Raw genomic sequence first — 12,377 nt, 5'->3', positions numbered from 1 at the left:
CTATAAAGACTATAATAATGAAAAAACTAAAGGAAAACATGAGAAAATAAGTAGAGGTTGGGAACAGGATAAGGAAAGCTAAGAGGGAATATGAGGGGAAAATTTCAAACAACATCAAAAGGAATAGTAAGGTATATTACAAATATATCAGTAAAAAGAGAATTTTTAGGGTGAGGTGGGACCCCTGAGAGGAGAGGATTGTCAATTTTTAGGTGATAATAAAATGGCGGAGGTATTTAATAAGTGCTTTGCATTGGTCTTTACTAAAGAGAAGAATATTGGAGAGGAGGTGAACCCTAAAGTGGTTGAGAGCAAGATGACAATATTAGGATAAAAGGAACATTTTAGATAAGTTAGTTAAGCTAAAGGAAGACAACATGCCAGGACCCTATGGGATACATCCAAGGAACCTGAGGGAGGAAATTGCTGATGCGTAGAAATTATATTTCCTGGTTGTATTGAAAGTGGATATGTGGCAGAGACTGGAGAGTAGCCAATGGAGTACCCATTTTTATGAAGGAGACAGAGCAAATGCGGGTAATACAGGACTGTTGGCTTAATATTTGTGGCGAGGAAAATTTTAGAGTCTTTAATTTAGGATAAAATTCCTCTGTATCTAGATCTCAAGAAAATAGTCAGAAATAGCCAGCACGAATTTCAAAACAGACATTCGTATTCGACAAACCTTAGACATGGCAGATTGGGGAAATGCAGTGAATTTAGTGTACATGGAATTTAGAATTACAAGGTACCACATGGGAGATTCCTAACGAAGATTAAGGGATATGGAGTTAGGGAGAGGATAGCAAACTGGATTAAAAATTAATTAGAAAGGTTCAGTTATGAGGCCACTTCTGTTGACTGTGTATATCAATGATTTGGATATAGACCTAGAGGGAGTGGTGTCAAAATTTGCAGATGATGCCAAAATAGGAGCTATAGTTAATTCTTTGGAAGACCAAAGGGATACTGATAATCAGAGAATCATAGAGTGGTGGAAGCAGATTCCTTAAGATTTTATGATTCTAAGACCAAAGGATGCTGAAAAGGGATATTGATAAGCTGGAGAAATGGGCTAAAAAGTGGCAGATGGAATTCAATATCAATAAGTATGAAGTGATACAATTTGGAGAAAAGAAAATAACAGTGGTAATTGTACTCTGAATGGAAATAGGCTCGGTGCTGTGGAAGAGCAGAGGGATTTGGGGGTCCAGGTTCACAGGACGTTAAAGGCAGCACCTCAGGTTGATAAGACCATAAAAACAGCTAATGGAATTCTGGCTTTTATCACAGGAAGTGTAGCATATAAAAGCTAAGAGGTAATTATGAGCCTGTATAAAAATTTAAGAGCTCAATTGGAGAATTGTGTGCAGTATTGGGCTCTACACTATAGGAAGATTATTGAGACTTCAGAGAGGGTACAACAGATTCATTAGGATATTGCCTGGGACAAGGAAATACAAATATAAAGAAAGAGTTGAAAGTTGGGTCTTTTTTTTCATTAGAACAACAAAGATTAAGGAGTGATGTGATAGAAGTGTTAAAAGTAATGAAAGGGTGGGACAGGGTAGACTGAAGTAGACTGTTTCTAATAATCGAGGGGTCCAGAATGAAAGCCATAGATACAAGATTAAGTATAAGAGAATTAGAACAGAGGGCAGGAAAAATTTCTTCACACAGAGTTGTGAGGCTGTGGAATTCACTTCCTGGGTTAGTGATTGAGACAGAAACAATGTCAAAATATTCAAGATTAGATTGGATAGGTGGATGAAGAATAAGGAGTTGAAGGGATGTTGGAACAGGACCGGTAAATGTAAGTAGGACTATTTAATTGCATGGAGGATAAATGCCGACACCGACTGGTTGGGCCGAATGGGCTGGTTGGACAAAGGGATTTAAGTCTCCATGTACACCAAACAATAAAAGCTAATTCACAGGTACAAAATGTAATCAAAAAGGCTAATGGACTATTGGCCTTTATCTCTAGGTGGTTGGAACTCAAAAGTGAGGCAGTGATGCTTCAGTTGTACAGAGCCTATGACCAACGCCATCTGGAGTACTGTGTTCGGTTCTGGGCAACAAACCTCAGGAAGGATATATTGGCTTTGGAGGGGGTGCAGCACAGATTCACCTGTAAAGCTTCCCCGCCAAATGTTGCAGATTTACAGATTCAGGCAACAAGTTTCCTTTTGGGGTATGAGAGTTTATTGATACTGCAGCATGGCACAAATCAGTAGCCCAGTATACATTACAGTATGGTACAAATTATCAAGCAATTATATTTTAGTTAGCAAGCAGATATATAATCTGGTGCTTCTATCCTTGATTGTGCATTGATCAAACCCAGGGCACCTTGGTATTCCTGGTGAGCGGTCCGGTAGCTCCAAGATGTCCTCCTACCCATAGCTGTGATGACCCTTTTATATCTTAGTTGCCGAGGGAATCACAAGTGTCCTTTTTGCAAGGGAGCTGTCTGTCTTGAGGTTAACAGTCATCTTTGCAGAGTTCTCAGTTCTGCTAACATCTGTTATCTTGCTTCCTTGTTGGATGACAATGGCTAATTTTGTGCTAGGCTGCAGTAGGTTCCGTTAGCCAGCTAGACAAGGTCAGAAAGCAGTAGTCAGCTCTTAGCCTGATGTATTTAACCATTGTCCTACAACCTGAATAATACCAGGGCTTAAAGGACAGATTGCATAAAGGTGGCTTACATTACCATGAGTTTAGACGATCGAGGGGTGATCTAATCTAGCTATTTAGAACGATAAAGGGATTCAATAGGATTGATACAGAGAAATGATATCCTCTGGTGGGGAAATCCAGAACAAGAGGGCATAATCTTAAAATTAGAGCTAAGCCATTTATAAGTGAAATCAGGAAGTATTTTATCAAACAAAGGGTAGTTGAAATCTGGAACACTCTTCCCCCAAAAGGCTGTAGATGCTGGGTCAATTGCAATTTTAAAGACAGATTTTTGTTGGGTAAATGTATCAAGGGATATGGATCAAAGGCAGGTAAATGGAGTTGAGGTACAGATCAGCCATGATCTAATTGAATGGCGGAACAGACTTGAGGGGCCGAATGTTCCTGTGAATGGTCTATGTCTGTGTTCTAATTTCTATTTATAAGTGTGACACACAGGAACTGCACGCTAGATACAATACTTTCAATATGTTGTAGATAGATATAGATAGATATCGATAAAGATGGTCTTGTTTGCAATGGTATAAACATTCAGAAGGCAAATATGGAGACCGCCAGTGCTGGTTCATCCATCGACTGGTTCAGGATGGGCAGTGAAAGAGATGAGCAGGGTGTGGAGGAGGTTGGAGAAATTAACCCCCAAGGGGAAGCGCAAAATGGCCACCGGAAGCGAAGGCTAGAGAATAGTGACTGGGGGAGGCATAGTGCTAGAGAAGAGGGAGATGAAAGAGAGCATGGTTGGGTGAGACGAGGAGAAGAGAGCACAGTGGCTTGGAAATGGTCATAAAGGAAAATGGTATTGGTAGCTCGAATTCAGGGCAGCAGTGAAAATGCAGACGTGAATGCGCACACAGGGAAACTTTACGTTGCATAAGTTCTAGGTGTGGCAGGGAAGAGTCTGAGGATAAGGACAGAGAGCAAAGCAGGTAACCAGTCTAAAATCTCAGGTCCAGGTAGCACCAGTGGAGTCCAGTTGGAGTGGGGGAAGCTTGGATTCAGTTACCAGCCAACATAGGAGAGAATCAATATGAGTCACTGGAGATGGCAGGTCCATGAACTATCGAAGGAGCAGAGTATTTGGCCGAGGTGCCAGCAGAGGTTGATGCAAGAGTTCAGAGAAGGTCTGGAGATGGGTTCAGGGAACAAGTGGAGAAACAGAAATTGATCCAGAAGAACAGCGGAAGTGAAGAGAATGATCCATGAATCAGCGGTCGAGCAGCACAAAATGAACCCATGAGCAGGGCTCAGCCCAGGACTTTAGCGACACAGTCCAGGGAGCTCACCGTGAAGTCAGCAGCCAGCAGAGGGAACAGAGTCCAAGTTGGAATAGGTGGTGGCTGAAATGGAATAAAATTAAGATGGGTGTAGTGCAGCAAAAAACACTAGGGGCTGGGTAAGATGACCTTAACACGTGTGTCTGAAGACTGTAGAGAGCTTCAGAGTCAGGAAAGCAGAGGCTGTTCATTAGCCTGCATAGACTTCAACTTATCCAAAACTCTGCTGCCAGTATCCTATCCTGCACCAGGTCCCATTCACTCATCATCCCTGTCCTCATTGACCTACATTGGCTCCTTGTCCCCCAATTCCTCAAATTTAAAGTGATCGTCTTTTGTGGGGGGAGGAGCATACTGAGGAGGACTGCGATAAAATACAAGAAGATATTAATAAACTTGTAGAATGGGCATGTAATTGGCAAATTAATTTCAACATAGGTGTGAGTTGTTGCATTTTGGTCGGAGGAATAAGGAGGCCACATATTCCTTGGAAAATATGAGTCTAAATTTGGGATAGAGGAACAGAGGGATTTGGGGGTACAGATACACAAATCACAAAAAGTAGCGACGCAGGTTAATAAGGCCATAAAAAAATCAAACAAAGCATTGGAGTTCATTTCTAGAGGGATAGAATTGAAAAGCAGAGAAGTTGTGTTAAACATGTATAGAACCATAGTTAGACCACACTTGGAGTACTGTGCACAGTCCTGGCCTCTATTATAAAAAGGATATAGAGGCACTGGAGAAGGTGCAAGAAAGGTTTATTTACAAGGATGATACCAGAATTGAGCGAATATACCTATCAGGAAAGATTGAACAGACTGGGGCCCTTTTCTCTAGAAAAAATAAGGCTGAGGGATGACCTGATGGAAGTCTTTAAGATTATGAAAGGGTTAGATAGGGTAGACGTAGAGAAGATGTTTCCACTTGCGGGGGAGACCAAAACTAGGGACCATAAATATAAGATAGTCACCAATAAATCCAATAGAGACTTCAGGAGAAACTTCTTTACCCAGAGAATGGTTAGAATGTGGAACTCGCTACCACATGGAGTAGTTGAGGCGAATAGCATTGATGCATTTAAGGGGAAGCAAGATTAGCATAGATGCATTTAAGGGGAAGCAAGATTAACACATGAGGAAGAAAGGAATCAAAGTTTTGCTGATAGAGTTAGATAAAGAAGGATGGGAGGAGGCTCGTGTAGGGCATAAACTCCGGCATGGACCAGTTGGGCTGAATGGCCTGTTTCTGTACTGTACAGTCTATGTAATTCTTTGGTTCTCTGACTCCAGTGTCTTGTGTCTTGCCCCCTGCATTTGCCTCATTATTGGCTGCCGTGTCTTCAGCCACCTAGGCCCCACTCTTTGAAACTCCCGGGACCCTCCCCTCCACTGTCCTATACTTAAAACCCACTCCTAATATCCTTCTTTGGCTTGATGTCTATTTTCCTCACTCCTCGAAGTGCCTTGCGATGTTTTTCTATGTTAAAGGCGCTATATAAATGCAAGTTGTTGTTTCGGAGTTTGAGGAGCAGCAGTTAGACCAAGAGTAACAGATCCAGCACCAGCTCAATGGTAAATGAAAAAATTCCCAATAGAGACAGAGCAGAGCCAGCAGCCATAGCAGAGAGTGAAGCAGCAGCAGGCTTCAGAGCCTGGTGAGTGACCAGAGGAGCAGATTCAGAGCCAGATGAGCCGTGACCATTTCAGCCCCATCGATTGAGCAGTGAGATATTCAGACCCCATGTTGTATGCATCATCCTCAGATATGTAGAGGAAGGACAACAAGGTTAAGAGAGCAGCAAGGCAAATAAAGGCAAAACTTTGGAATTGTGCTTAACTGGGGGCAGAGGAACTTCAAGAAAGGAGACTGAGAGTAAAAGAAATGGGAATAATGAAGGACAACCAACATTGGGAGCTCAGGGAAAAGGCTGTAATCTTACAGACAAAGGAATGTCCCACCAATGTGTTAAGTGGCAACAGTAATTTCTAGGCTCTGATGGGGAATAGTATTTTCACTCCAAATTTCTTCCCTCCTCTCCTGAAAGCAATGATATGTGTTAGGTTATAGTTCTGTTGGTGCTTACAGCCCTCCTGTACTTTGCCCAAGAAGCCATACCCCAAATGTCAGCTTTAATGGTACAACACCAGGTTATAGTCCAACAGTTTTATTTGAAAATCACAAGCTTTCGGAGGCTGACGAAGGAGAAAGCCTCCGAAAGCTTGTGATTTTCAAATAAAACTGTTGGACTATAACCTGGTGTTGTAAGATTCCTTACATTTGTCCACCCCGGTCCATCACCGGCATCTCCACATCATAGCTTTAATGGTGATATTGACTATAAAGGGCATTAAATTCCATCTTGATCTTCCATCTTGATCTCTGCTGAACCCAAATGTAATATTTGTCAAGATTAACTAACCCCATCCAGACCAGGGACTGCACCTGACTCGCATGGTTCGGTGCCACATTGTATAGTGTTTATGTGCACTGAGTATCGGGGAAACCCAAGAGTATTAGTACTTGTTTCATAAGTTTGAGAAGAAAAGAGAAATGAGCATTATTTTGTGTGTTTTTTTTTGTAGTTTCTCTATACCCTTGCAATTGTGCTGATACTCGAATTGCTGGGTGGAATTGTGGCACTGATCTTTAAGAATCAGGTAAGAAATCAAAATTTCAACAATCAGTCATAATACAAATGAGCTCAATTCAAAGTCGCTAAATTTAAGTGATCTTTTTGAACCCAGTTTACCACTTCGATGATATTTGTGTTGCTTAATTCAAATTGCTGGATAATTGGAATTATCCTGTGCAAAAAAAACAACTGAATTATCAGGGGTAGTCTGTAGTGTAATAGTGTTGTTTATGGACACTAACACAAATACTCTGTTTACCTATTGCATCATAAGGTAAGTTCAGCTGAAGATAGGCTTTCATGCTTCCCTTAACAGCATTTGGTTTTGTTTGTCAGACTTGGCTCAGTGTTTCACTCTCTCCTCCGAGTCAGAAGATTGTGGGTTCAAGCCCCATTCTGGAGACTTGAGCACATAATTTAGGCTGAGAGATTACTACACTGCCGTATGGATGAGATGTTAAACCAAAGCCTCGTCTGTCCTCTCAGATGTAAAAGGTGTCGTAGCACTATTCAAAGAAGAGCAAGGGAATTTTTCTGGTGTCTTGGCCAATATTTATCCTTTAGTCAACACCAGTAAAAAGCAAATTATCTGGTCAATTTATCTCATTGCTGTTTGTGGAATATTGTGCACAGATTAATTGCCATGTTTTCCTACATAATAACAGTGGCAAAAGTAATTCATTGGCTGTGAAGCCTTTTGGTATGTACTGACGACATGAAACGTCCTATATAACTGCAGATCTTCCTTTCTCCACCCCCCCCCATCATTGGAAGTCACTATGCAGATAAATATTTCAACTGCAGTAGATATAAGGATAGAGGTTCACATCAGGCTCTGCAGTCGCTAAGTTCACTACAGTGACATGCTTTTATTAAATGTTGGTAGATTTTTTATGGTGTTACTCAGGGATCCAGAGCATGGTTTCTGATGTTTACTGCCGTCCCTAAAAGTGTCAGTGGTTCACTTATCATCATAATTCAGCAACGATATATCACATGACCTGTCACAGATTGAAAAAAAATTACACATATTACTGACAGCAAAGATACAGGAACAAACCTAACCCAGTCAACTATTGCGCTATCAGCCTCCACCCAATCATCAGTAAGATTTTTGAACGAGTCATCAATACTGCCTTCAAGCAACACCTACTCACCAATAACTTGCCAGCCAATGTTTGGTTTGGGTTCCACCACTTGGCTCTGGTTCTTGTCAAGGCGTTTATCCAGGAATAGACACAAGAGCTGAATGCCAGAGGAGAGGTCAGAGTAGCTGTCCTGGGCATCAAGGCAGTTTTCGCCTGAGCAACTACATCTGCGGTAAATATCTGCAGCTCAAGGAACTTCGGCTCCGAGTTGAGGAGCTGGAATCCAAGCTGCAGACATTGCGAGGCATCAGGGAGAGAGAAAGTTACCTGGACACTTTGATCCAGGAGGCAGTCACGCCCCTTAGACTAAATACTGTAGAATTGGCCCGTGGTCGGGGCAGGAGGGTGTGACTGCGAGCGAGGCAGGTACGGGGATCCAGGAGGTAGCATTGCAGGAGCCTCAGTCTTTGCATTTGTCCAATAGATACGAGGTTCTTGCAGCCCTTGTGGACGACTGCAGGGACTACAGGGAGGATGAGCAAACTGGCCACGGCACCGTGGTTCAAGGGGCCATTCAAGTGGGTGGAGTAAAAAGGAATGTGGTTGTAGTAGGCGACAGTATAGTTAGAGGGATAGACACTGTTCTCTGCAGCCAGGAGCACGAGTCCTGAAGGTTGTGTTGCCTACCCGGTGCCAGGGTTAAGGACATCTCCTCAGGGCTGGAGAGAAACTTGGAGTGGGAGGGGGAGGATCCAGTTGTCATGGTCCATGTAGGTACCAATGACATAGGTAGGACTAAGAAAGAGGTTCTGCTGAGGGAGTTTGAGCAGCAGAGAACTAAATTAAAAAGCAGAACCACAAAGGTGATGATCTCCGGGTTATTACCTGAGCCACGAGTAAATTGGCACAGGGTAAATCAGATCAGAGAGATGAATGCGTGGCTCAAAGATTGGTGTGGGAGAAGTGGGTTTCGATTCATGAAGCACTGGCACCAGTACTGGGGAAAGAGGGAGCTGTTCCATTGGGACGGGCTTCACCTGAACCATGCTGGGACCAGTGTTCTGGCAAACCGAATAACTAGGGCGGTAGAGAAGGCTTTAAACTAAATAGAGGAGTGGAGGGCTCAGGTGGGGCGAAGTTTAGATTGATAGAGAAAAGACAAGGAAGTAGTACAGGAAAGTGATGGGGGTAATGATAAACAGAGTGTGTCAGGAAGGGACAGAGTGTGTCAGGAAGGGACAGACCGTACGAACATAAGAGTGCACTAGCAAATGGGGCCGGGGTAGGAAAGAATGGTAAAAAGACAAAATTAAAGGTTCTTTATCTAAATACGCGCAGCATTCATAATATGATAGATGAATTGACGGCACAAATAGAAACAAATGGGTATGATCTCGTAGAGACGTGGTTGCAAGGTGACCAAGGTTGGGAGCTAAATATTCAGGGTTATTTAACATTTTGGAAGGATAGGAAAAAAGGTAAAGGTGGTGGGGTAGCTCTGTTAATAAAGGATGAAATTGGTATAATAGTGAGAAATGATCTTGGCTCAGAAGATCAAGATGTTGAATCAATTTGGGTGGAGGTAAGAAATAACAAGGGAAAGAAATCACTGGTGGGAGTAGTATATAGGCCCCCTAACAGTAGCTACACTGTAGGACAAAATATAAATCAGGAAATAAGGGGGGCTTGTAAAAAAGGTAATGCAATAATCATGGGCGATTTTAACTTTCACATCGATTGGACAAATCAAATTGGCAAAAATAGCCCTGAGGAGGAGTTGATAGAGTGTATTAGGGACTGTTTCTTAGACCAATACTTCGGGGAACCAATCAGGAAACAGGCCATTTTGGATCTGGTAATGGGAACGAAACAGGATTAATTAATGATCTCAAAGTAAAGGATCCCTTGGGAAGCAGTGATCATAACATGATAGAAATTCACATCCAGTTTGAGAGCGAGGATCTTGGGTCTGAAACTACTGTATTAAACTTAAATAAGGGCAATTATAAAGGAATAAGGGTAGAATTGGCTAAAGTGGACTGGGTAAACAGATTAGATGGCAAGATGGTGGATAAGCAGTGGCAAACATTTAAAAAGATATTTTATGACTCGCTACAAAAATATATCCCTGTGAGGAGGAAAGACCCTACAAAAAGGGCGAACCAACCATGGCTAACTAAGGAAGTCAAGGATGGCTAAAAGAAAAAGCATACAACATGGCAAAGATTACTGGTAAGCCCGAAGATTGGGAAAACTTTAAAAACCAGCAAAGGATGACTAAAAGAATAATAAAGAGGGAGAAAACAAATTATGAGAGTAAACTAGCAAGAAATATAAAAACTGACAGTAAAAGCTTCTACACGTATATAAAAAGAGGGTAGCTAAAGTAAACATTGGTCCCTTAGAGGACGAGACTGGGGAAATAATAATGGAAAACAAGGAAATGGCAGAGAAATTGATATTTTGTATCTGTCTTCACAGTAGAAGACATTAACAATATACCAATAATAGTAGAAACTCAAGGGGCAAAGGGGAGGGAGGAACTAAAAACAACCACTATCACTAGAGAAAAAGAACTAGGTGAACTATTGGGTCCAAAGGCTGACAAGTCCCCTGGGCCTGATGGCTTGCATCTGAGGGTCTTGAATGAAGTGGCTACAGAGATAGTGGATGCATTGGTTGTAATCTTCCAGAATTCACTAGATTCTGGAAAGGTCCCAGCGGATTGAAAAACCGCAAACGTAACACCCCTATTCAAGAAGGGAGTGAGACAGAAAGCAGGTAACTCTAGACCAGTTAGCCTAACATGTGTCATTGGGAAAATGCTAGAATCCATTATTAAGGAAGTAGTAGCAGGACATTTGGAGACTCTTAATACAATCAAGGAGAGTCAACATGGTTTTATAAAGGGGAAATCATGTCTGACAAATTTACTAGTTCTTTGAGGAAGTAACGGGCAGGGTGGATAAATGGGAACCAATGGATATGCAGTATCTTTGGATTTCCAAAAGGCATTCGATAAGGTGCCACATAAAAGATTACTGCACAAGATAAGAGCTCATGGTGTTGGGGGTAATATACTGGCATGGATAGAGGATTGGCTAACTAACAGAAAACAAAGAGTCGGGATAAAAGGGTCATTTTCAAAATGGCAATCTGTAACAAGTGGGGTGCCACAGGGCTCAGTGCTGGGCCCTCAACTATTTACAATATATATCAATGACTTGGATGAAGGAACAGAGTGTCTTGTGGCCAAATTTGCTGATGATACAAAGATAGGTGGAAAAGCAAGTTGCGATGAGGACACAGTGTCTGCAAAGGGCTAAGCGAACGGGCAAAAATTTGGCAGATTGAATATAATGTGGGAAAATGTGAAGTCATCCACTTTGGGAGGAAAAATAAAAAAGCAAAATATTATTTGAATGGAGAAATACTACAAAATGCTGCGGTACAGAGGGATCTGGGTGTCCTCATGCATGAGACACAAAAAGTCAACATACAGGTGCAGCAGGTAATCCTGAAGGCAAAAGGAATATTGGCCTTTATTTCTAGGAGGATGGAGTATAAAAGCAGGGAAGTCATGCTGCAACTGTACAGGGTGCTGGTGAGACCACACCTGGAGTACTGCGTACAGTTCTGGTGCCCTTATTTAAGGAAGGACATACTTGCATTGGAGGCAGTTCAGAGAAAGTTCACTAGGTTGATTCCGGGTATGGAAGGGTTGTCTTATGAGGAAAGATTGAACAGGTTGGGTCCAAACTCACGGGAGTTTAGAAGAACGAAAGGAGATTTTATTGAAACATACAAGATTCTGAGGGGACTCGATAGGGTGGATGCTGAGAGGATGTTACCCCTCATGGGGGAATCTAAAACTAGGGGCCATGGTCTCAGAATAAGGGGTCGCCCGTTTAAGACGGAAATGAGGAGGAATTTCTTCTCCCAGAGGGTTGTGAATCTTTGGAATTCTTTACCCCAAAAAGCTGTGGAGACTGAATCATTGAATACATTCAAGGCTGAGTTAGACAAATTTTTGATCAACAAGGGAGTCAAAGGATATGGGGAAAAGGCAGGAAAGTGGAGTTGAGGTAAAAATCAGATCAGCCATGATCTCATTAAATGACGGAGCAGGCTCAAGGGGCCGAATGGCCGACTCCTGCTCCTATCTCTTGTGGCCTTATGGTGTGGTACCAAGGCGCCCCAGCAAAACTGAAATCAATGGGAGTCTAGGGACAAACTCCAGTGGCTGGAGCCATACCTGAAACAAAGGGTGATGGTTGGAGGCCAGTCATCAGATCCCCAGGGCGTCGCTGCGGGAGTTTGTTGGGGCTTCTTCATCAATAACCTTCCCTCAATCATAAGGTTGGGAGTGGTAACGATTCTATAGTATTCTACTCCATTCACAACATCTTCGGCTACGAAGAAGCCCCTGCCAACCTACATTAGGACCAGGATAGTGTTGAAAAAAATGCTATTGTCAATGCTACCATGTTAATCCTTCTTAGTGATAACTTCCACAATAATTCGGGCCCAAATGTGACCGAACATGCAAGCTTTGTTATAGATACAAGAACAACATTCTAATGGAGTTATACCAAACAAGTATTTATATAACAACGTTTTAATGCAGTTATGTCAAATAAACAAAGATGGTAGAACCTGTCCCTAGGAAGATTCAAGCTG

At 42.2% G+C, this 12,377-nt stretch overlaps 1 protein-coding gene across 2 annotated transcripts in view; it reads left to right on the top strand.

The window, feature by feature from the left end:
- Positions 1 to 12,377, top strand: part of tspan15 (tetraspanin 15) — a 255,113-nt gene that overhangs the window by 91,139 nt on the left and 151,597 nt on the right. For both annotated transcript variants that reach the window (XM_068002643.1, XM_068002642.1), the window contains one exon: positions 6,560 to 6,634. In XM_068002643.1, coding sequence (XP_067858744.1) covers positions 6,560 to 6,634 — 75 coding nt within the window. The remainder of the gene's footprint in view (positions 1 to 6,559; positions 6,635 to 12,377) is intronic.

This window comes from Heptranchias perlo, chromosome 21 (genome assembly GCF_035084215.1).
Source record: "Heptranchias perlo isolate sHepPer1 chromosome 21, sHepPer1.hap1, whole genome shotgun sequence".
NCBI lineage: Eukaryota > Metazoa > Chordata > Chondrichthyes > Hexanchiformes > Hexanchidae > Heptranchias > Heptranchias perlo.
The sequence above is the reverse complement of the archived record's forward strand: the minus strand, read 5'-3'. Positions and strand labels throughout refer to the sequence as shown.